General features: G+C 45.4%; 1 protein-coding gene across 2 annotated transcripts; it reads left to right on the top strand.

Moving 5' to 3' along the window:
* The first annotated feature begins 19,289 nt into the window (after positions 1–19,289).
* GJB2 (gap junction protein beta 2) lies at positions 19,290–22,750 on the top strand. 2 transcript variants are annotated; one of them, XM_018071537.2, is made up of 2 exons: positions 19,290–19,368; positions 21,884–22,750. In XM_018071537.2, exon 2 carries the CDS (start codon positions 21,906–21,908, stop codon positions 22,581–22,583), a length of 678 nt encoding a protein of 225 aa, XP_017927026.1. In that variant the 5' UTR covers positions 19,290–19,368; positions 21,884–21,905; the 3' UTR covers positions 22,584–22,750. The 2 variants fall into 2 exon arrangements, with proteins under 2 accessions (XP_017927026.1, XP_017927027.1); XM_018071538.1 differs by lacking the exon at positions 19,290–19,368 and adding an exon at positions 19,378–19,501.

Here is a 22,750-nt window from a genome sequence, read left to right as displayed (position 1 = left end):
TCCACCAGCAAGCTTGAGGAAAAAGTATACACAAAACTGTGTATTAGTGTGTATTGTTCTCTCTACAGACTTATGAAGCTGCTCTCTTAGGGTCAGGAAGGTGGATGCTCAGGCTGTACCTCACTGGATCCCCCTCCAGTCATCCTGAGGGGCACAAGTGTGATGGTGGTTTCAGAGTGTGGAGACACAGCTACTTCTGTTCTAGAACTGTGTTTCATGGAACAACTTGAGACTTGAGCTATGGTCTTTCATCCAGGATGTGCTGTGAATCACATACCATATACTGAGTATGAATGGAGATCAGTTAATAATTATACTTGATCATGTCTCACCACTTTTAGTAATTAAATTGAAATAGCCCCATGCTGAATGCCAGTAAACCTGCAAAACACCTTAACGTAGATATGTTTTCCTCAAATGGGAGAAGGGGTTATTTTTTCTTGGCCTATGCTAAAGCAAAGGCCTGCAAAACCACAAATGGGGATATGAAAGCAGCTCTCTATATGGTGGGGGGTGGTTTTCCTGCTTACAAGTTTTCAAACACTGGGTTTCATTCCAGCAGTTAGCTTTTTCTAGAACATGAGTTCTGTGTCTGTTGTTCTTTTCAGCCTGGATAAGTAGGCAAAGTCTCAATGAAGAAATGGTCATCCTTTGTAGGCCAGCACAACTATGTGTGTGGCCATGCTGTAAATGAGTTTAGGTTGGTTTAATGATTCCTGTGTAGTAGCAGGACTGGGTAAGGTGCAGTCTGGCAACACTGCCCTGTTGCTGCTGTGTCCTGGCAGCCAGATAGGTTGGGGAACAAATGTGCCAATCCCTGTCCAATTTACACCAAGGGCAGCTGTAAATCAAAAAGCCAGAGCTGATCCAAGGCTTCACTAGTGCTAAGTCACTGATTGGCTCAGCAGGGAAGACCAGTTGTGGTTGATGTGTTTGGCTGCAATATTTCTTCTCACACAGTGTGCAATCCTAATTATGGACACTCTCCTTTATCTGAAATATCCCCTGACTTCTGTTTACTGCCAAGGAGAAGTCCCTGACACTATCAGTGCCCTCTTTATTCCTAGTAGATGGCATTCTGATGAAATGGCAGCTTTAGTGATTTGTTTCTCCAAGTCAACTTCCCACTGCTACACTTTGTGGCCTGGGCAGGGGAGGCAGCTGTGTTTAGCAGGGTGATACTTAACCCTTTCTACAGGGAAAAGCCAAGCTGCTTTTCTTGGTTTCCAACTTCCTCTGTCTTCCCAAGCTGTCTGGGGCTGCTCAGAACTGCTCCTATACATTCTCTGCACCTGCCCTTGCTCCTGCACTGCAGCCCCGAGGAGAGGGTGTCACCATTCCCCCAAATCTCTGACCCACTGGTGACCGGCAGTTTGTACTGTACTGGCACCACCATTATCCTATGGTAGTTCAGCCAGTTTTCTCTGATGGCAGCTGGCTTAATTGTTTCTGCCCAGCCCTGCTGCAGCTCCCCACCCTGTGATTTCTCCTTTGTTATGCCTGAGGTGGAGATTGCTTAAATTTGTTGTGGAGCCAAACAATTAATCAGAGCCTCTGGAAAAGCTCTCTTGCAAATTCTCTGCATCCCCTCCCAGCCTCTTGTCTTGCTTTCCTTTCAAATAGGCAGGAGCCCTGACCACCTACAGGTGCAGCAGCAGTCTCTGCTGGACTCTATTACTGTTATACATTGCAGCCCTTGACTCCAGCCCCACTGCACGCTCTCCTCCATCCTTCACTCTTATTCTCAGGCCAGCCCCCTTGCAACTTCGACTTTGTTTTTCCATTGACCTAGGCCCTTGCTAGCAACCCTTCATGACAAAGCACTTAAAGCAAATGAGAGCAGTTGTGGGATGGTTTGAACCTGCTCTCCTCCTTCTGCGTAGTTAGGCTGCCTACCCTACCCCACGTACTGCAGCTGTGAGCTCTTTGCTGGCAGGTCAGATTCAGTTTGGCTCCCCCAGCCCCTTCACTGAGCAGAAACTCTGCTGGTGTGTGCAGTGCCAGCCCAGTGTCTCACCCACCCTTGCCCTACAATGGCATCCTGGGAAGCACTGCCACAGCCAACAGGAGGGAGACCTCTTCTCCTGATTGCCTAGTATGTTTTTCTATTGCCACTGTTACCTGTATTCCCCTTACTGAACCAAGGCTGTATTACAATGCTTCTGAAATAAATCTATTTCATAGAATCATAGATTAGTTTGGGTTGGAAGGGACCTTTAAAGGTCATTTAGTCCAACCTTTGCAATGAGCAGTGGCATCTTCAACTACATCAGGTTGTTCAGAGTCACATCCAACCTGACCCTGAATCCTTCCAGCCATTGGGCATCTATCACCTCTCTGGGCAACCTGTTCCAGTGTTTCACCATAATTTGTAAAAAATGTCATCCTAATATCTAGTCTGAATCTACATTCCTTTATTTTAAAATCGATACCCCTTGTCCTATTGCAACAGGGGCCCTGCTAAAAAGTTTGTCACCATCTTTCTTATAAGCCCCTTTTAAGTACTGAATGGCTGCAATAAGGTCTCCTTGGAGCCTTCTCCAGGCTGAACAACCTTAATTCTCTCAGCCTGTCTTCATAGGAGATGCCTTCCAGCCCTCTGATCATTTTTGTGGCCCTCTTCTGACCCACTCCAACAGGTCCACAACTTTCCTGTACTTAAGACTCCAGAACTGGACGCAGCACTCCACGGGCATCTCATGAGGGCAGAGTAGAAAGGCAGAATAATCTCCCCTTGACCTGCTGGCCACACTGCTTCTGATGCAGCCCAGGATACAATTGGTTTTCCAGGCTGCAAGGACACATTGCCGGCTCGTGTCCAGCCTCTGATTCACCAGCACCCCTAAGTCCTTCTTGGAAGGGCTGCTCTGAATCCCTTCATCCTGCAGCCAGTATTGATACTGAGGGTTGCCCCAACCCAGGTGCGTGACCTTGCACTTGGCCTTGTTGAATTTGCTAAGAGTGCACTTGGGTCCCACTGTCTATGTCACTGATGAAGATATTAAACAATCTAGTCCCAATGCAGACGCTGAGGGACACCACTTTTCACCAACCTCCATCAGGACATTCAGCTGTTGACCACTCCCCTTTGGATATGACCAGCCAGCCAATTCCTCATCCACTGAACAATCTACCCATTAAATTCATTATCTCCAATTCAGAGAGAAGAATGCTGTGAATGGACTGTGCCAAAGGCCTTAAAGAAGTCCAGATAAATGACACCTTTAGCCTTTCTGTTGTCCACTGATGTAGTCACTCCATCATAGAAGGCCACTAAGTTGATTAAGTGGGGCTTGCCCTTGGTGAAGCCCTGCTGGCTGTTTCAAATCACCTCCCTGACCTCCATGTTCCTTAGCACAGCTGGGCTGTCAGGGAGCATGGCCTCTGAATCCAGACCGACTGTTAGAGCTGAGATCCTACATCATATTGGCCACTGCTGTCCCCTCAGGTGGGCCCTTGGGCAGAGACCATCCTCACCTCAGTGAACTTCCACACAGAGACCCTGTGTCTGACTGCAGCGAGTGCGCAACTGGTGTAGCAATCTTTCCCCTGCCAAAAGCACCGTGTACAGCCATTTCCCTGCACAGGCCTGTATCGTCAGGCTTGTATTTCTCAGCTTGGCCATGTAAAGGTGAATGGCCTCCTTTCCAACTTCCACAAAAGCCACAAATTTGCCAGCTTCACCAAGAAAGATGGGGGTGGGGTGCAAATAACACTTCTGCAATTTCCCACCTACTCAGCTCTACTCCCTGATACGTGTTTTGGAGTAGGAATGCTTCTCCAGCGCACATGGACAGCTGGATGGCTCGCGTGGGTTTCTCCACACGAAGCCTAATGCTTTGTCTGACGCACAAAGCAATGGACAGGTGGGTCTGTGGGAGGAGGAGACAGGGAGAGGTTCTTGCAGAGCCCTGACTCAGCCATCAAGTCCTAGCAAGGGCCCCTGTCAGCACCCTGTTTCATCCCTGCCAAGAGGCATATGGACAACAGTGCCGCTCCCTGCATCCTGTCACCACCAGGCTACCACCTGCCTGAGCCACTGCGGCACCTGTCAATGCCAGAATTTCTACTTCAGCCTCCCCACACCCTCTGATGCTGTGAAAATCATGTTGGCACTTTCTGCAAGCTTGTAGACATTTCAGGGCCAGATCCAAAGCTCCCCACTGTCACTCAGCAAATCCCTGTTGATTCCAAGTGGGCTTGAGCCAGGCCCTTAGAAAGGGCGTAACTCCTTAAAAACACTGCAATATCACCCAGCCACTTTCTGCACACCCCTTTTGCAACATCAGGTCCCATTTCACACAGCAGCTATTACATCCTGGCAGCAGATCTCCAAACTGGATAAATAATTCCCAGTTCAGGCTGTGCCCATCCACTGTCCACCCACTGGGCAGCAATGCTCCCCCAGTGCTGTGCAGAATGAAGAGCCCATGTGTGTGGTCATGCTCTCACAACCATTTTACCTGTTTCCAGTGATTCGCTGCAGAAAAGACTTTATTACTTAGAGGAGGAGGAGGGGGAGAGCTCCCTAAAATATTTTGGCTCAACAAATCTGAGGGCCTCTTTAATCCGCTGTTCTGGATGTTGGGTAGCAGTTTAGTTGTGTTTGAGCCCACAAATCAGAGAAACTTGGGACAGCAAGATCAGTAAAGCAGGAAGGTTTTACACCCTGCTGGCTCCTGACCCAACAGGACTCCCAGTCCACGAGAATCAGGCTATTTTACTTCCTTCAGAACCAGGGCCAGAGCTGGTTCTGCTCCTAAATCTTCAGAGCAGCACGGTGCAGCCTTTCTGTATTACCAAAATGATAGTGGAGTCCTGGCTAATCTTATTTCTCTCAGAACCTTACACCACCATCCCCTTGTTATATTTTACATAATGCACTTCTCAGGCCAGGGACCCATCTCAGTGATGTCTTTGGGACATCTGGGAAATTCAGGCAACTATTAAATTGCAACAGCAACAGCGATGACATCATATAAAGCATGACAATGACCTCAAGAAAGAATTGTTTTCTGTCCTTTATTGCCACTTATGATATACGAAAAGCCTGGAAAGAAAAGCAGCTGGTGAACCCTCTGGCCCAGGTAAAACCCTCTATATGTCCCTGGGGGTAGAGTTCACAATAATAAAACCTGGAACGACTCTTGCAGCTTTTAGCTAGATGTGGGTGACACAGGAGGGAGAATTTAGTCTTGCTATTAGGGATGATGGCTTGGGTTTAATCAAAACATGTCCCAGGTAGGCACACAGTGTGTGTTCAGTTGGGGATAATAAAAAACAGTTTAAAAGCATCCGACAGAGGCTGTCTGAAAAAACTGCCACACTCACAGTTACTGACTCAGTTTCCGGTTTCTTATCTAGTAAAAATTTAACTAATTCACTAGTCCCTGCAAAGTTGCCCAGTGCAGATAAGTCTTGTGCAGTTAGCTGGAACACTCCTGTCTTGCACACCACAGCTGTCTGCATGGGGCCAAATCCAGCTCTGACCCTGCAGTTCCTTGGCCAAAGGGAAGAATAATGAAAATAATAACTTGCATTAATGCAGAATAAGTGAAGCAAAAATTAGGATTCCCAGCAAATGTTTTAAACTCCAGGTTAAAGATTCAGTTTTATTTTGGCATCCCTGATAATTATTTATATTTCAAGGGATATTTTCAGCAGAAGAGTCTGATAGAAGGCAAAATCATCAGATGATTAGAGAGAATTAGTTTAGATCAGAGGAGAATTAAGGCACATTGGGGAAAGAGCCTTCTAGCAGTCACACTGTGGTAGGGGGAAAATAAAATTAATTTCAAGGTAAAATTTTAACTCTTCATCCAACTCTCTGGTTTCCAGTGGCCTGAACTGCTTCAGGAATGAGAGCTGCCTGGGCTGGCACTTAGGTCAGCTCTGCCCTGTACCCAGAGGTGATAGAGAAAAAACCAAAAAATATTTAGATATATAAAGATAAAAATTAATAATGAAATAGATAATTATATCACCCAGTTGTGCTGGCAGGTGGGAGGCAGGTTCAGCTATCCATGAGAGTCACAGACACAATGGGTTTGCTCCCAGAGACATGCGTGCCTTCGGCACAGAGCTGGAATGTGTGCTCACACCGAGCAGAGGTGATTGCCAGAGGTACCTTCCTATTTCTTAGTCACTGTAATGAAAAAAAAAGTATTATCAATAAGAGTAGTCTTTTTTACTTGTCACAGACACATGAAACTGGTAACCTAGAACTGCACTTACTGTGTGTTATTTCATAGGAATTAGAGATGAAAGGGGAATGCTGCATAATTCAGTGTTCCCTCCCCGCAGCCAAGAGGGATAAGCTTGATCCCAAGCTTATTTTTGTGTTTATCCCCTGCTTATTGTAAAATTTAAAGTCATGCTGAGGCTTCCCCTGGAGTGAGAGAGCCTGACCTGCCAAACTGCTGCCCACACTTTGTCACTCGGGCATTTCCCGCTTTTCCCCACTCGAGTGGGGTTGATATCGGGAGAGTTCCCTTGTCCACCATCCCACCCCCCCCCTCCCCCGGTCTCTCCAGTGACACCAGGGAGAGGAGTTTTGGGTGAACTTGCAGGTGATAATGGAAGGCACCCAGTGAATTTAAGTGCCTGGAGGGCTGGGTGGTGGGGGGTTTCTTTATTGCAACTCCGAACTGAGGCGTCTGACATTTATGTAAATCCTATCAAGTACTTGGAAAATTTATGTAAATCCTATCAAGTTCTTGGAACTCATCCCAAAACCTATCTAACCCCTTTATCACTGTTTAGGGAAACCTTGATTAGCAATCACAGGTTTGGCAGTCAAAGACGTGCTACCGGCTACTCCCGAACCAAAGGGAGCTCTTCACTGCCTCTGGAGGATTGACTCATGCAGCTGCAGGTCCTCCCTACGAATGGTCTTGCGACATCACCTGGTTCACACACAATTCACCAGCTTAATTTACTCCTCAGCAAGCTAACTCTTACTCCTTTTTTTTTTTTTTTTTAACAGTTCTGGTATTTTACAGCCACATTCACCAAAGAGCTGTGAGGCATTATCCACTTGACCGCTGAAGAATAACCACCTATTTACCACGATTAAAAGATAGCAGAAAACATATTGTTTCCTGATGGATCTGTTAGGAAGAAATATTACTTTTTCCACACATACCAATGAAAAACCGTGAATATTAGAAATTAGAGGTCACACAGCGCAATATGAAAATCTGAAGCAGAATCAAATTCACCTGGGTCGTACTTGAGGTGTATTTGATATGGCATGCTTGAAAGATAAGGGCTGCCTGGTTTTGCTTGAGAATTTCCTATAGCTGTTTGGATTAACTAAATTAATTTTATTTTTATCTTGATAAATTCCTGGAAAATTCCTGTGGTAGATATACTTCAATTAATCTAAAGCTCTAAATCTAAATTATTTTAGCTTATTTTGGTAAGCTGTCAGTGCTGCTAAACCAATTTGAACATCGGATAAACTCTCAGCGCTAGCCACGCCCAGCAACACTGACAGCAAAAGCCTGAATACGTGCTATTTTGGGGGTTGACTATCAATCTTGGAGGGTGGAGAACACTGCAGAGGACCGGAACGTGTTGTTGAAGTGATTCGTTTAGATTGCAGCGTTCACTCCCACATCTCCATCTAACCTTAGGAGAGGTGAGAGTACCATCCCCCGCCACCACTGACACAGCTCACAAGCCCTCGCTAGCTGTCTGGGCTGTGGTATAGAAATGTAAGGCTTACCAGAAAGTGCTGGATTTCAGAAATCTGGCCAGTAGCTTCCATGGCTGATTGGATAGTGTTTAGGCAGCTTTCACCATACCTTCCTTTGCTCTCTGGAATTTCAAAGGGAGCACAAGTTTTTTTATACCTGAAGCCAGACTGTGGGCACAATTCTGTCATAGCACATGTCAAATGAGCAACGGGAAACAGAAAAATTAATTTAGCTGTTTTTAGTGATCTTGCTGTGATTTTTCACATCAGCAGGCAGTGCCATTACATTCGTGGGTAGTGCTGGAAGTGTATCGAGTGCCATAGAAAAGAAAAAGATGTAAATCCAATTAAGCAGGCCTACTGGATCTATGCATAGCTAAATGGGCATGAGCAATTTTGGGTTTTATGCCCTTATGTTTTTTGTTTCATGTCTCTGAAGTTATAGACATGCGTGTGCACTTTGCTGACTTACAGGCAAAATACCTCTTCCCTGGATGTACAATGGGCTACATAACAATGCAACATGTCTTGACACAAGGAAGAATGACCTCACCTGAGGCTGTGGGTTGCAGTTTGGAAATAAAGTGTTTCAACAGCAATTGCAATCCCTGACAGAGATCAAACTCTGCACAGCATGTTTTGAACTTGAATGGAATTTCCTTCTGGCTTCACATAATGCTGTCAATCAGAATAATTTCCAGTAGATTCTATCTCTTTTGAAATAATAGAAACTACTACAATCGATTTATGAGCACCCTTGCCTGATGCTCTACCCATAATGATAAAATAACTAACAGTAAAACACCTGGTATGGTTTAGGCCTGATTTATTTTACACTTTTTCCACAAGCTAGACATGTACAGAGTTGATGTAAGGTTGTTTTAATCCCATTTTTCTGTTGTCCAGACAAAGTCCCCTGTACAAGTCAGGCCATCAGGCCATGCAAATGCCAGCAGGACCACAGTGTTCCCCCTGCCAGTCTGAAGAAGTGAGCCCCACTGTGAACGCCTCCTAGCACTGCCTGCTTTCACTTTGGTTTGGAACCTCACAGCCTGTGCATCACTAAGACCTGAAATTTGCCTCTGTTCCCATCCTCTCCATTTTCTCTGAAATCTGGTGGATGACTTTTCCCTGCTTTTTACTTTTGCAGAAAAGCAGGCATAGCTACGTGCTAAGACAGCCCAACACCCAGTTCCCCTGTGCTGCCTTGACCAGGAAAGACATCCCAGTCCTTCACTGTGCCATCCTGAGAAGGGACTGCACACACAGGGTGGGAGAAGAAAGAAGTAGAGGTGTCTGCAGCAGAGGGACTGCGAGCCCAGACAGATCAGTCTGCGAGATCAGACACAGCAGCGTGGGACAAAGGTGAGTCTGCCAGAAGTGTTGGGAATTACCCTGGAGCTCTCCTGGGGGGCATCCTAGCACAGCTATGGTCTCCCTCTTGGCAGCTGTGGACACCCCAGAGTGTCTGTGACCAGTGGGGAGCAGGTACACGGGAGGGTGCAGGGCACAGCTACGGGCAATGCAGCTGTGTGCTGAGCCAAGAGGGGGTCTGGTAAGGAAGCCCCAGCCAGCACAGCTCTGCAAGTACTTACTGTGTGGGGTTTGGGCACTTTCCCTTGAGCTGGCCTCAAACTCCTCCAACCTCTTTTTCAAAATGCTACATTTTTATGTAGTCAAATAACAAAAGAATAGTGGGGTTTTTTTCCCATGGTAAATTTATTCTGCCACCCACCATTTATTCATAAAAACATGAGTTCATACAGGAACCACTTAGCAGCAGGCATGTGGTGGTGCTGAAAAAGTATCTCAAATAAGAAGGAGCAGCAACCAGTCAAAAATTTGTTTGTTAGCAAAAGAAATGATCTTTTGGATCACTGACCCACTAAATAATGCCAGGACATCACCAAGCACCTGCTTAGCTGCAGCTCTTGAATTTTAGCCAGACTTTAAGTACTGAGAGTACATGGGTAATGCAAAAGACAGTGGTTTTGTTGGTTGTCCACCTTTCCCTTTATGGTATACTTGAATAAAGTGGAGAGCAGAGGCAGAAACATTCCTGACCCAAAAGGATTTGGTTTTCCTTCTTTTAGGGCGCTGGTTGAAAGGGTTCTTGTGTCTGCCTGGAGTTCTCGTAATCCTGAATACCTACATTGCTTAGGAACAATCTCAGTGGCTTTCTGAGGAGATGTGCAGCTCTTTGTAGTTTATTGGCATGATGGCTCTGTTTCTTCTGTGTCTACAAGATCCCTTCCCCCAGATCTCTGCAGTGGGCTGTGCTGGGACTTCTGTGGATAGCAGCATGATGACAAGCAAGGAGGAGACAGGTTGGTACCTGGAACATTATCTTCCCTGGGGCTTCATCACACTTTGGAGACAGAAATAAAGGACTCCTTCCTTATATTCATTTAGAAGTAATTACTGCTCCACTCCTAAATTATCTAGTCCCTTTGGCTTGATCCAAATCCAGCTGATTCAATCTATGTGTAGACTTAATAGCCACCTGAGCTCCTTTCCCTGGTTCTGTGCAGCTCAAACACGCAGCTGCACATAAATCCTGGAGAGATCTTTCAGGGAACATCCTGGCAGTTTGCAGCTTATCTTCCCTTTAAACCAGGCAGTACAACAGTCTCCTCAAAGGACTTGAAAGTCACCTTCCACTGTCTGAGTCAGGACCTGGGAAAAGCCTTTCTACTTTCTGGGAGTATTCTGCACACTTCTTGGTACTCAAAAAAAAAGAAAAAACACAGAAGGAAGACAAGTTCTCAGTTTTTCCAGCCTGTGGCAGCTGCTGGCAAAAAGACGGGGAGAGTGACAGGGCTGAAAAGACACTGTCCTTCAGGCAAGGAAAAGGGATTATTAGGAAAATCAAGACTGGGAAGAACAAATGTAAAGTTTGTAAGGATGTCAGCGAGAGCCGAAAATAGCAGACACATAATTCAGACTAATAGGGGAAGAGTTCCAGGAATTTCTTCACCAGCAGCCATTGTACCCCAGGGATACTGCCATGTTCAAAGTCTTCTCCACCTCTTATTGCACAAAGCAGAGGAAGAGCCAACATCCTTATCCCTTTCCAACCTGTTACACACAAGAGCTATGAACCTTTGATGAATACAAAATCACCACTTCACCCTTCCCATAACTGTTCATAATAATTTATACTGTCATAAATTACTGACTCTTTTCATTAACTGCTGGTTCAGTCCCTAGCTGCTATTTCCAATTGTAGTTCAAATTTATTAGTGAGGGTCCTAAATTATAAACATCGATCACTGATCATTACTTAGCCCTTAAATGTTGAAAGTCTGTCTATATTTATACCAAACATTTGTTTATCACCTCTAGAAATGCAGGAAAGGAATGTAGTAAACCCAGCAAAACTTGTGCAAGAAAACGGTCACACTGACCCATGAACATTTTAGTCAGCTGCAGAAGAATTATTTTAGTAAAAAGTTCTCTTTTGGCTTGGCTTGGTTTTTTGTTTGTGGTGGGTTTGTTTGTTTGTTTGTTTGTTATGTTAGCAAGGTATCTAACATTTTCCCTGGTTTAACTCATGTGTTTATTTTTCATGTTTTACATATCAATACACTGTCTTAGACTTGTGCTACTAGCTGGGGTTTGCATGTGCCATAGAATGCAGAAGAGTCCTTCCAAGCAGCAATGGTGGGCTGTAGTCCAGTCCCACCTCCCCCAAAAGCCCAGAGAAGCAGGATTTGCCTTCCTCTGACAAAGGACGCTGCCCTCAGCTCAACAGCATTTTTGTGTGCTTTGCTATTTGTTTTTGTGTCCGGTTGTTTCAGGTCAGCAGAATCATTCCAGCAAGCTGACTTCACTCCCCACTCTGCTGGTAACATTTCCCTCTTAGGTACAAGGTAGTGTATAATTTGGGTGTATATCCTTTTTTACTAAATACTAAGTGGCCCTTGACCAAACAAGCCTTCCTGAACCCTACTTCAGCTTTCTTTATTAATTCCCGTACAAAGCAGAGCCTCACAGTCTTGCATAATTTCCAGCTCCAAATAGTTGCCCATTGACTAACAGCAGTCAAGCTTGAGCATGCAGCTGCCTGCTTGGTTTTCTGTCATGACAGGAGCTCTCCTAATGTTGTCTCTACACAGGGGCACCAGTGCCAGCTTCGCATACAGTTTTGTGTGCTTCAGTGCCCAAGAGATGCTGTAGATTTTGCCCAATCAGCATCACTGTCTCACTCTGTCACCCTGTGCTCTTTTCTAATCTGCCCCACTGAATATAGGTGGCTGCCAAAAGTCAGCAGATTTTGAGCATTCTCCAAATTATTTGCATAACTCCCTTGCAGAGTGCTAAATTTTCTAGACCCCCTCAGCGGCAATGGAGCCCTTGCTCTTAGATACCCACAAATAAAGAGAGACCCACTTGGCTTTCATGTGTGAAGGAGCCATCTGATGGGATGAGCGAGATGTGTTGTTTGACAAGTAGTTGAATTGCCAGGAAAAAAAGTCTTAAAGTGGGGAATGAAGGAAAACTAGGGAATGAAAAAACAGAGTGGGCATTTGAGAATTTGACTTGTCCTTATATCCTGGGACACTGCCCAGATACATCCAAGACAGCTCCACAAGCATGTTCCCGGGGGCATTGCTCCAAGGAGTAACACTGGGCATAGGGATACCAGACAAAGGGCCCTGGGATTGCTGCTGGCTGTGTGCCACACAGTGATCTGCAAGGTCACAGCTGTAATCCAGCTCAGGTCTGTTGGTGGAACATGCTGCTGTGGGCTTGACTGGAGCTTCTGCCTGGAAAGCTCTTTGTAATACTTACTGCTTTTCTTAATTTTGTTGACAGCATGAGGTTTCAACTGCATCCCCTTAGTTCCTCATGACTCTTCTCTCCCAAACCCAGTTCAGCTCCTTTGTCTCTGATTAGTTTAGCAAGAGGAAATGATTCCCATTATATATTTGCATTTAAGAAACTACCTGGTTAATATGATGCATACATAGGTGCAACCAGGTCGTCACTGAATCATCCTATTCTTGTTTTGAATCTGATTCAGGACTTGAATTTCAGACCTTGCCAAACTGCTGGATTAGTCATGTAGTCAGCGATTTGAATATTGACAAAAGGAACAAGAGAATGTACTTTGTTCAGATTAAATTAAAACAATGCGCATATATATGTGAATATGTGAATCCAGCCCACTTTCCATGGAGGAATCATATGTCATTCTCAGATGCTGCCTGCTCTCCCCACCATTCTTCTTGAGCTCCTGTCACTGAGTCCAAGGACTCACATCAGAAATTTTAATCCCAACGCTCCCTACCCACATCTTCCCCTTCTCTCTGTGAGGTGAGCAGAATCAGGCCATCTCCCACTGTTGGCATCCATCCTCTCCACAGGATTCACTAGCACTACCCTTTGTATTTAGCAGCCTTTATGGCTGCTCAATCAATCCAGCCTTTAGCAGCTTCTTTCCCCAGAGCCTGGCATTTGCCACCAAAATCTCTCATTGTCTACTTCCCACCCTTATCTGTGAATAAGTAAACTAATGTGCATTTCTTCTATGCTCCGTGTGCTCCAAGAGATAGAAGAAAAAACCTCCTCAGATAAGCAACAAAGACTGTCAAGCCTGAGAAAACTTTGCCTGAACTGTAACAGTGCATTTACAGACATGGAATATGCATGACAAAGCATAGGAATTGGTCAAAAGTAAGGTCTATCCCTAGCTCTGGCTGTACCCTACACCCCTCTGTTCTTTGAGGAGAGATTATTTCTGAGAGACAGTGGAAAGCATCTACCCAGAAGCAAAGAAAATCGTGAAGCTCCTTTATAGACCCTGCTCTGTCTGTGCCTGATCCTACAGTGCATCTTTGTGGTAGAGTTGTTGGTGAAATGAGACCCTCTCTGTGAAAACATATCACTCTCTCACACGACACTTCATCATCCTCTCACAAACTTTTTTTTGGAGCCATAAGTAGGAAATTTGGGTCCTACCCACTGACTCTGTTTTACCCATGTAAGGGTTTGAGCCTTTGTGCACAAGCAGGGCCAGGGGCTATGGAGTTCAGGGCACTGGGGGTCCTGTGAGCTGCAAGGAGAGCTGGGGCTAGAGAGCTGGGCCAGCTAGATGTCCTCCCTGAGGGGACAGGCAGTGAGCCTGTGAAGGTGTCTTTGGAGCTGCAGATCTTTTAATAAAGACCTGAGAAGTTGAGGGAACCATACTTATCTTTGAATTAGGGAGAAAAGACAAACAGCCACTAGCAAAGAAAATTGTGGTTGCCACAGGGGGTTGAAACAAGGGATCAGGCAGCTATTGACACTTTAAAGTGTCATGGTAAAGTGTCACATTGTTGGTTTTATTGATTTTTTTTTTTACTGGACAAAATGAAGAAACTCATTTAACCTCCTTGTTATCCTGAAAACCCAAGATTTCACCAACAGAATAGGCATAGCACATGCTATTTTATGGGATAACTTTGGAAAATAATTTTGAGGAACAGTCTCGTAGAAAACAACTCTAATTCACAAAAGTAAACTAGGTACTGTGCCCCTCTCCAGAAACCTGAATTGTTTGAACTAGGCAGTGAACATAAAAGAAGCTTGATGTCTTCTGTGCTGGTTCTTTTATCAATGATCTTAAGCTTTGTCTAGCAGAGAAGCCTTTGGAGACTGTAAGGATTATGGGATTGATGCCTGTGGCATGAGAACTGAGAGTCACCTGCAGCAACATTGATATAAACCACCATCTTTGCAACCCTTACATCAAGTTAAGTTTAAAAAGCACATTGAGTGTTGTTTGCATACTCATACCAGCCTTACAATCTCTAATCTTTCTCTTACAGTACTAAGCCATAGTGGTATTTTTATCAAATTAACATTTTACTGTTTAAAAAGCTGAAATATGACAGAGTAGCAAACAAAGTATTTATGTCAAACAATGAAAATTTGTTCTTCGTAAATAAAATGTTTCTTGAAAACGACATGACCCCATTACTTCTGTGCAGGCAGGGAGGAGGCAGAGTGTACCCAATGTGGTTCCTGTGTAAACTTTAGGAATTCAGTGTCGTATATCAGATATGGAAGCTATGGAAGCTACAGCTTTATGAATTTGAGCTCCTATGACCATGTATTTGTATTAGCCAGACTTACCAAGAGCATTTCAGGCACTCTTCTGTGAAATACAAAAGCTTTTTTTTAAAAGGCTGTGAGAGCAATTAAAGTGAACATGATAAAAATGGCCGGGTACCTATTTCAGACACTATGCACATAAAGATATTGAAGGAGACAAAATGATTTGCTCAAAGGCTAAGTAAGTATGGTATTTTTGGTCTTATAAAGACTAAAATGAGTGTTTGAAAAGCAAATGCAGAGGCAAACTGGTTAAACATGCTGAGTTGAACTGGGAAGGTGCTTTTATTGCTGATAGTGCAAAAATGCCTGGTGTAGCATGTTTAATTCAGCCTCAAAGAAATGAAAACTATTTGCAAAGTACAGTCTAAGTCTATAGCTGCATTTCCAGTTGATTAATGACAATTGTGCATGCTGAGCAGCAAGTAAGCTGCTAGGTGTTGAAAGAGCATCATTTTAAGCAAAAGCAGTGAATAAGGAGGTTGCTACATATATGAATCAGCAAAAATCAAAATGCTTGTGTATTATTAAAGTGATGCTTTGTGGTAGTCAAATCTAAACTTAACCACAAGGAATAGCAGAAGATCTTATCCAGTGTGAGTAACTGGATAATAAAATGGCCAGTGAACCTGGGTATCTGCTGGTGCAAACTAATACACAGTGCAAAAATTAGTTCAAAATGTACCTATTCAAGTACATGGGCATATATGTAACCCAGGAGGTACTGTTCTAATTTCTAGCAATGCTCGTGAAAGAATCTTGGAGTAACTATGAAAAAGTCAACTTATTACTTTAAAGTGTCTGAAAAATGAAAAAAAATAGGAATTACTAGAAAATTATGGAGAATGCAATAGGAAGCATTGCTCTGTGCTTATATAAACTGTGCAGGTACTTGGACTGCTCTTGTTAAAAAGACACACAAGATTGTGATGAGAATAATAAAGATATATAACAGCTCCTGCAAGGCACAGATTCAACAAATTAGGCCTTTTGGCATAGAATAAAAAGGATGGAGAGAGGAGATGACAGAAGTTTATGAATTTATGAAGGACATGAACAAGGAAAAATAATTAGCTATTAATCCTAATGCTGAGGAGTCAGGAATGTACCATGAAATCATTAAAGGGCAGGTTTTCAGTAAATGAAACTTTTTTTTTCCACTACACATATTAAGCTATTGAGTTAATTACTCTGGGATCATGTGGATATATATATATATAGAGAGAGAGAGAGAGAGAGAGGTAGGATAAGTCTTAAATATTTATATAATCCATATACAGGTGACATCAAAACATGCTTAGGCAAAGCAGAGTGAAACAAGGGCTATCAAAAGTATAGATCCAGACAGAGCCTCTGAAGGTGCCTGGGGGCTGCTGAAAGAAGAAATGCAGACATAGTCTTTGGAAAGCTGTAAGGCGTTACTGGAAGATGATGGCAAGACTTCTGTTATCTTGAAGTAAGGTAAAACCTGTTTCCGAGTTGAGGAAGTTACAACAGTATTTATTTTCCTATTTTTATGAAGCTTTTATTTCCGCATTACTTTACAATCCACAAGAATCAATGTTTTGTACATACATGCTTTGTATTCCTCACCTTCAATGCTACCCCTTCCTTACAGATAAACATTTACAGATTCCAGAGTTGTTAAAACTTGTCTCTTGCACCTCCTGCCAATGAGACAGGTGTTAAGCAAAGTGTAAGCAACAAGCCTTCACCCCTGGATTTGTGCTCTGTCAGAATTCCTTGCTAGGGTTCCCCTCTCCTTCCCAAATATAGCATTATATACTTCCTTACATATATGCTCAAGTAAACAAAAATCAAGACTAAAAATAGCACTCAGCTTTAGCATAGATTTTGTTTGGTTATAAATGAAAAATGCTATGGCAGTACTGAGCAACACAAGCTGTGGATTTCTTCCAAGAATTTACATTACCACTATCAAACTTGGGTATTATTTTATAAAACAGTTAATTCTTCATGACTTTTTTTTTTAGATTATTTAAAGATCTTACATTTCAGTAAAGCTTTCAATACTCTTAAAGTGTTCTTCTGGACAAAATGTCCAGCACATAGCCATGATGAGTGAGCAACTGGCTCATGGGTCGGGCACAAAGGGTTATAGTGAATGGAGTAAGGTTGGGCTGGGGATCTGTCAGTAGTGGGGTTCCACAGGGCTCCTTCTTAGGCCCTGTGCTCTTCAACACCTTCATAAATGACTTGCATATAGGACTTGAAGGTACACTGAGTAAGTCTGCTGACAACACAAAACTGGGAGGAGCTGCTGACTCCCTTGAAGGCAGGGAGGCCCTGCAGAGAGACCTTGACAAATTAGAGGACTGGGCAATCACCAACTGTATGAAGTTCAATGAGGGAAAGTGCTGGATTCTGTACCTGGGATGGGGCAACCCTGGATGTACAGACAGAATGGGGAATGAGATGCTGGAAAGTAGTGCCATAGAAAGGGTCCTGGTCGATGGCAAGTTGAATACGAGTGAGCAGTGCCCTGGCAGCCAGGAGGGCCAACCCTGTCCTGGGGGGCATCAGGCAAAGCATCGCCAGCTGGTTGAGGGAGGGGATTGTCTCGCTCTGCTCTGCACTGGGGCAGTCTCACCCTGAATATTGTGTGCAGCTTTGGGTGCCACAACACAAGAAAGATATTAAGCTAGTAGAAAGTGTCCAAAGGAGGGCAACAAAGATGGTGAAGAGCCTTGAGGGGAAGCCATATGAGAAGCAGCTGAGGTCACTTGGTCTGTTTAGCCTGGAGAAGAGGAGATTGAGGGAAGACCTCATTGTAGTCTACAATTTCCTTATGAGGGGAAGACGAGGGGGAGGCACTGATCTCTTCTCTCTGGTGACCAGTGACAGGAGCCAAGGGAATGGCCTGAAGTTGTGTCGGGGGAGGGTTAGGTTGGATATTAGAAAAAGGTTCTTCACCCAGAGGGTAGCAGGGCACTGGAACAGGCTCCCCATGGAAGTGGTCATGGCACCAAGCCTGACAGAGTTCAAGAAGTGTTTGGACAATGTTCTCAGACACATGGTGTGATTTTTGGAGTTGTCCTGTGCAGAGAAGGGAGCTGGACTCAGTGATCCCTGTGGGTCCCTTCCAACTCAGGATACTCCATGAAATCCAACTTAATTTTCTAAACCTCTGAGAGCAAAACCAAATTAACTCTGTCATTTTGCTGATACACAAGTTCTAATTTCTCATAATTACTAGATCAAGCTTAAATTTTATTTAAATCCCATCTTATGAAAGCATTTCTACTTCCAGACAGGCATCACAAAACCAAGCTCAGTACTAAGCATAACATAGAGATCTTTACTTCAATATACAGAAACAAACACAGCAGTACTCTATATACTCAGACAATTTTTTATTAACTTTCCTACACACCCTCTTTAACACAGCATTCTTTTCTGATAGGTTTTTTTTTTCATCAGTGCTTTAAAAAGCAAAGGTTCTTTACTATGTTTTAATCAAGCATCACTTAAGAGAAGTCACTCTTGGTTGGATGCTTTGGGTGAAGTGCAGACCTGATCTTGACAGAAACGCTGGGTATACTTTACAAGCAAAGCCCAAGATAAGGGCCGCAGTGCTGATCTAGCTAATTCATGCCTGGAAGGCCACCGTCCTCGTCCTCAGAAACTTTTCTTAAAGATGGGGTTCAAAGGGTACTATAATTAGAAGAAGCTTTTTTTTTTTTATTGTCAACAACAGAGCTCAAGCTCCAGACAAATAACACCTAGTGACAGATCTTCACACAGCAAGTAACTCTTCTTTGAGTCACTCTTTATACTTCCTGCTAGATTACTTTCACAAAAACTTTTACCCCACTCCCTTTGCGCAGTATCAGTGAAATCAAGGCTGCGCACACTAATGAGGATACCAGAAAGGTTTCCTACAGCTGTAAAAAGCCCACAAGATCTCAAACGGAAAAGCATCATCTTACTGCTATCCTGCCTTTAGCTGCCTGCTGCCCTTGTTGCCCCTACATCTGGCGACCAAGATCAACTTTTTTACTGTCAATTCAGCAGTTATTTTATCTGTTCCTTGTCTTCCAAACTCAGGCCTTCTAAGAAGGTCTCAGCTTTCTTTTTCCAGCCCTGCCTCACCCTACAGAAGGTCTGTGGGAGCTGCATTTTATCTGACCGTTGCCCAAACTGGTCCACGGTGATGATTTTCTGGGGCTGACATGGCACTGGAGCAGTTTCGGAGGGTCCCACGGGGCTGGATTTCCCTCCGGGACATGTTTTCTGCCAACACTTGGGAATCGACCCCGGCGCAGGGCTGAATTTGCAGTGTACCAACTCCCTCCGCCCGATGCGCGCCCTGTGTGCATGGACGTCCCGGGCGGACCCGAGGGCGCTTCCCGCGAGAGACCCCGTCCCCAGCCCCGCTGCATGCCCAGCAGCTCCCGCCCCTCGGGCACGGCAGAACCCAACGCCGGCGGCTCCCGCTGAGCCGCTCAGCCCCTTGGTTCGGCCCCGCCCCGTCCTGGGCGTCCATCCCGCCGACTCCGGGCGGCCGCAGGAGCGGGGCGCGGGCGGAGGCGGGTTAAAAGCGGCGGCAGGTGAGCGGGGAGGGACCTTAAAGCTGCGGGGCGGCGAGACTTGGAGCGGCCGGTCCGCGGGCACCGAGGGACGCGGGAGCGGAGCAGCGCGGCGCGCCCGTCGTGTTCCGCGTGTCCTGCCGAGCCCTGCCAGGTGAGCGTCCAGAGAGGCTCCCGCGTGCCGCACCGGTGGGATCGGGATTAGGCTGTGCGCCCGCCAGGTGGGTCGGGATTCGTGTGGTGTGCCAGAGAGGGGCTCGGGTCGGGGCCGTCCCGGCGGGACTGGGGCTCCGGGGGCGGCCGCCGGGCAGGCGGAGAGGGCAACTAACTACGGGGCTGGGGCAGCCACACCGCGGCCCCGAGTCCCCGCTGCCCCGGAGCTGCCAGGGAGGCAGCCGTGCCTGGGCGCCGGCTGTGAGCCCCCAGCCCCGGGACCGGCCCGGACTGCGGGGATGCGGGTCGTGGGCGATGACAGCAGCCGGCGTTCCGGGGGGAGCCGTCGGACCTCAGAGCCAAACGCGCTGTTTGCCAGCGGTGCCCGCTGACAGGAGCCGATGGCAGTCGCGCCGCTTCCCGCCGCTGAAGGCTCGCTGTAGGCTCCGTGTCCGCTCCAGCCGCGCGGGAACGCGGCGGGACGAAGGTCGGCGCGGTGGGAGGGAGGGAGGGACGGGGTGGGGTCCAACTGGTAACCCCGGAGTGGGAATTTAGGGTTGTTTTCAATAACGGTGTCTTGGCTTTGGCAAGTTGGGTGTCCCGGTAGATTCACTCTCTCCCCACAGCCAACTTCGGTGTTTCTGTAGTGGCAGATGAGCAAGGAGAAATTGTTTTCCCCCAAAACTTGCAGCACTGGTTCAGAACTGCAATGGGAGACGGCACTTGGAGCCCAGGCTGTTCATCTCTCAGTGATATGCACTTCAAATACTTTCCTTCAATCCTGATTAGCCCCTTGTGAAGGTTTCACTGACTTTATTTTAATGACTATGCAACAGGCATGAGGAAATTCTTAAGAGAAAGATGCAGGTGTCTGATGATAGCCTACAGTTTAGGTCAGTGTAAAAAGTTGCATAATATGGTGCCAGTTTCAGCAGAGACAAAGCATAAGAAGTCTCTGGAATTCCAGCCATCTTCTCAAAGTTGTTGGTTTGTTGTTTTTTTTTGTCCTACCCAATTTCACCTTTCTGTATCACAGGAAATCTGACCTCTCCCTCTTGCCTCAAGGCTTGTCAGCACAAGCTAGGCCCTGGTACCAAGGGTATGTGTTGGGACATGTTAGTCCTTTGGTTGTGTTGTACCTACACCAGTGTAAAAAGTTATGTTTTTTTTTCTTCTTTGTTGTTTGAGAGATTTTTGTAAACTTTGGCCAGTGTTACGTTTCAAGGTACCACATTCTCCCCACAACACACAGCTAGCACCAAGAAGAGACGCAGCTCTTATCCATGGCCAGTGTGGCTCTCCCACATTGCACAGCTGAGCCTAGCCTTGAGAGATGATGGACCAGCTATGCAGGTTCCCAGCTCGGGTTTCAAAGCATTTTGTCCAATTCACTGATAGTTTCCAAGTGGCTGCAATCAGTGAAAGCTGAGCCCCGAGACTGAATTCTGACTTCAGCAGAACTTACTTTCAAAGGAGCAAAGAGTGTGGATTTTAGTCTTTCAGAATAGGAGGAAAGCTGAAATGGATCTTTTCTGAGGTTTGAATTCCTGTATTCTGCTGGGGTGTAATAGCATCTAGATAATCAACACAAACTCTTTAGCTGAGGGCTTTTTCCTCTCAACTCTGACCCTGCTTTTCTCCTTTTTGGATGAGATAACAATGAATGTGGAAGGGCAGGCTCTGCTGTATCTTTCTTTGCCTGCTGGTTTGTGCTATATAAGCATGCAGCCCTGACAGAGCTGACTTGAGGCTTCTCACCAGTGTTGGCAAAATCAAATGTTGTAATTTTGAGATTAAGGGTGATGTCTGAGCTGCAGCAGAAGGCCTTGGAGGCCTGCTGGAGGTGTCTGGGTGGAATGAGGACTTCTGCTGAAGGTGGCCAAGTAGTACTTACCTCAGAGGCAAAGAAAACACCAGCTCAGCCTTCTAGGGCTGTGGTGTTGGCAAAAAAATCCTGTAAAAAGTACTAGAGAAGTCTCTACCTTGTCTAAATATGGCTTAACTCATGCAGTGATAGTAATTTCTATTGCTTTGGGAAATACAGTGAAAGGCAAAACACTGACAAGAGTCAACCACAGAAAGGGAAATAAAGAGATGGAGGGCCTAGAGAATGCACAGAGGAATTGTATTAAGAAGTAACTTTTCTCCCCAAAGCCTCGTTGAGAAATACATCAAGGTATCCTTGTCCCATCATAAATTCATGGAAGGAGAGAGTTTAATAAGCTTTTTGAATCCATAAACATGTGGACATTAATCAAAGTGACTTTACACTTGCCTATTGCTCTGGAGAGACTGCTAGGAAGTCCTCTTTTTCACAGAAGGTCTAGAACTGATTTTTCACACTTGGAAAAGTGACCATTCTGTGTATTGTGTCATCCTGCAGGTAAAAGGACACAGAAAAGAAGATGGACTGGGGAACTCTGCAGACTGTTTTAGGAGGTGTAAACAAACACTCCACCAGTATTGGGAAGATATGGCTCACAGTCCTGTTCATCTTCCGTATCATGATCCTGGTTGTGGCTGCAGAGAAAGTCTGGGGAGATGAACAACAAGATTTTGTCTGCAACACACTTCAGCCTGGCTGCAGAAATGTGTGCTATGACCACTTTTTCCCCATCTCTCACATCAGACTCTGGGCCCTGCAGCTGATCTTTGTCTCCACGCCTGCACTGCTGGTGGCCATGCACGTGGCCTACACCAGGCATGAGAAGAAACGGCGATTCAGGAATGGTGAGAAAATTGATATTGAAGAGCTAAAAAATGAAACGATTCACATCCGGGGACCCCTGTGGTGGACATACACCAGCAGCATCTTCTTCAGGATCGTCTTTGAAGCTGTCTTCATGTATGTGTTCTATTACATGTACGATGGGTATCAGATGCCCCGCTTGGTGAAGTGCGATGCTTGGCCCTGCCCCAATGTAGTGGATTGTTTTGTGTCTCGGCCCACTGAGAAAACCACATTTACTATTTTCATGCTTGCTGTGTCTGGGATCTGCATGGTGTTGAATCTGGCTGAGTTGTGTTACCTAGTGATAAAAATTTGCATGAAAGTACCCGGGAAAACAACAGTTTTGAAATAACTCCCCAGTTTCAGGATCTCCTAGCTCCCCATGTCCCTTAAACTTTCTTAGGTGTCAGAGAACAATAAGCAATATTTTCCACACTCAAGGAAAAGCATAAAAATGAATGCTCATTTGTGTTTTAAAAAAATATAGCCTCCCTGGGAAGCTGCTACTGATGCAGGTTT

Source organism: Manacus vitellinus, unplaced genomic scaffold, assembly GCF_001715985.3.
Source record: "Manacus vitellinus isolate BGI_N305 unplaced genomic scaffold, ASM171598v3 scaffold_2_pilon, whole genome shotgun sequence".
Taxonomy (NCBI): domain Eukaryota; kingdom Metazoa; phylum Chordata; class Aves; order Passeriformes; family Pipridae; genus Manacus; species Manacus vitellinus.
This window is presented reverse-complemented; position numbering and strand designations above follow the sequence as displayed.

Excerpts from the sequence above, each read along its gene's own strand:
- GJB2 (XM_018071537.2), top strand. The coding sequence starts at position 21,906 with ATGGACTGGGGAACTCTGCAGACTGTTTTAGGAGGTGTAAACAAACAC.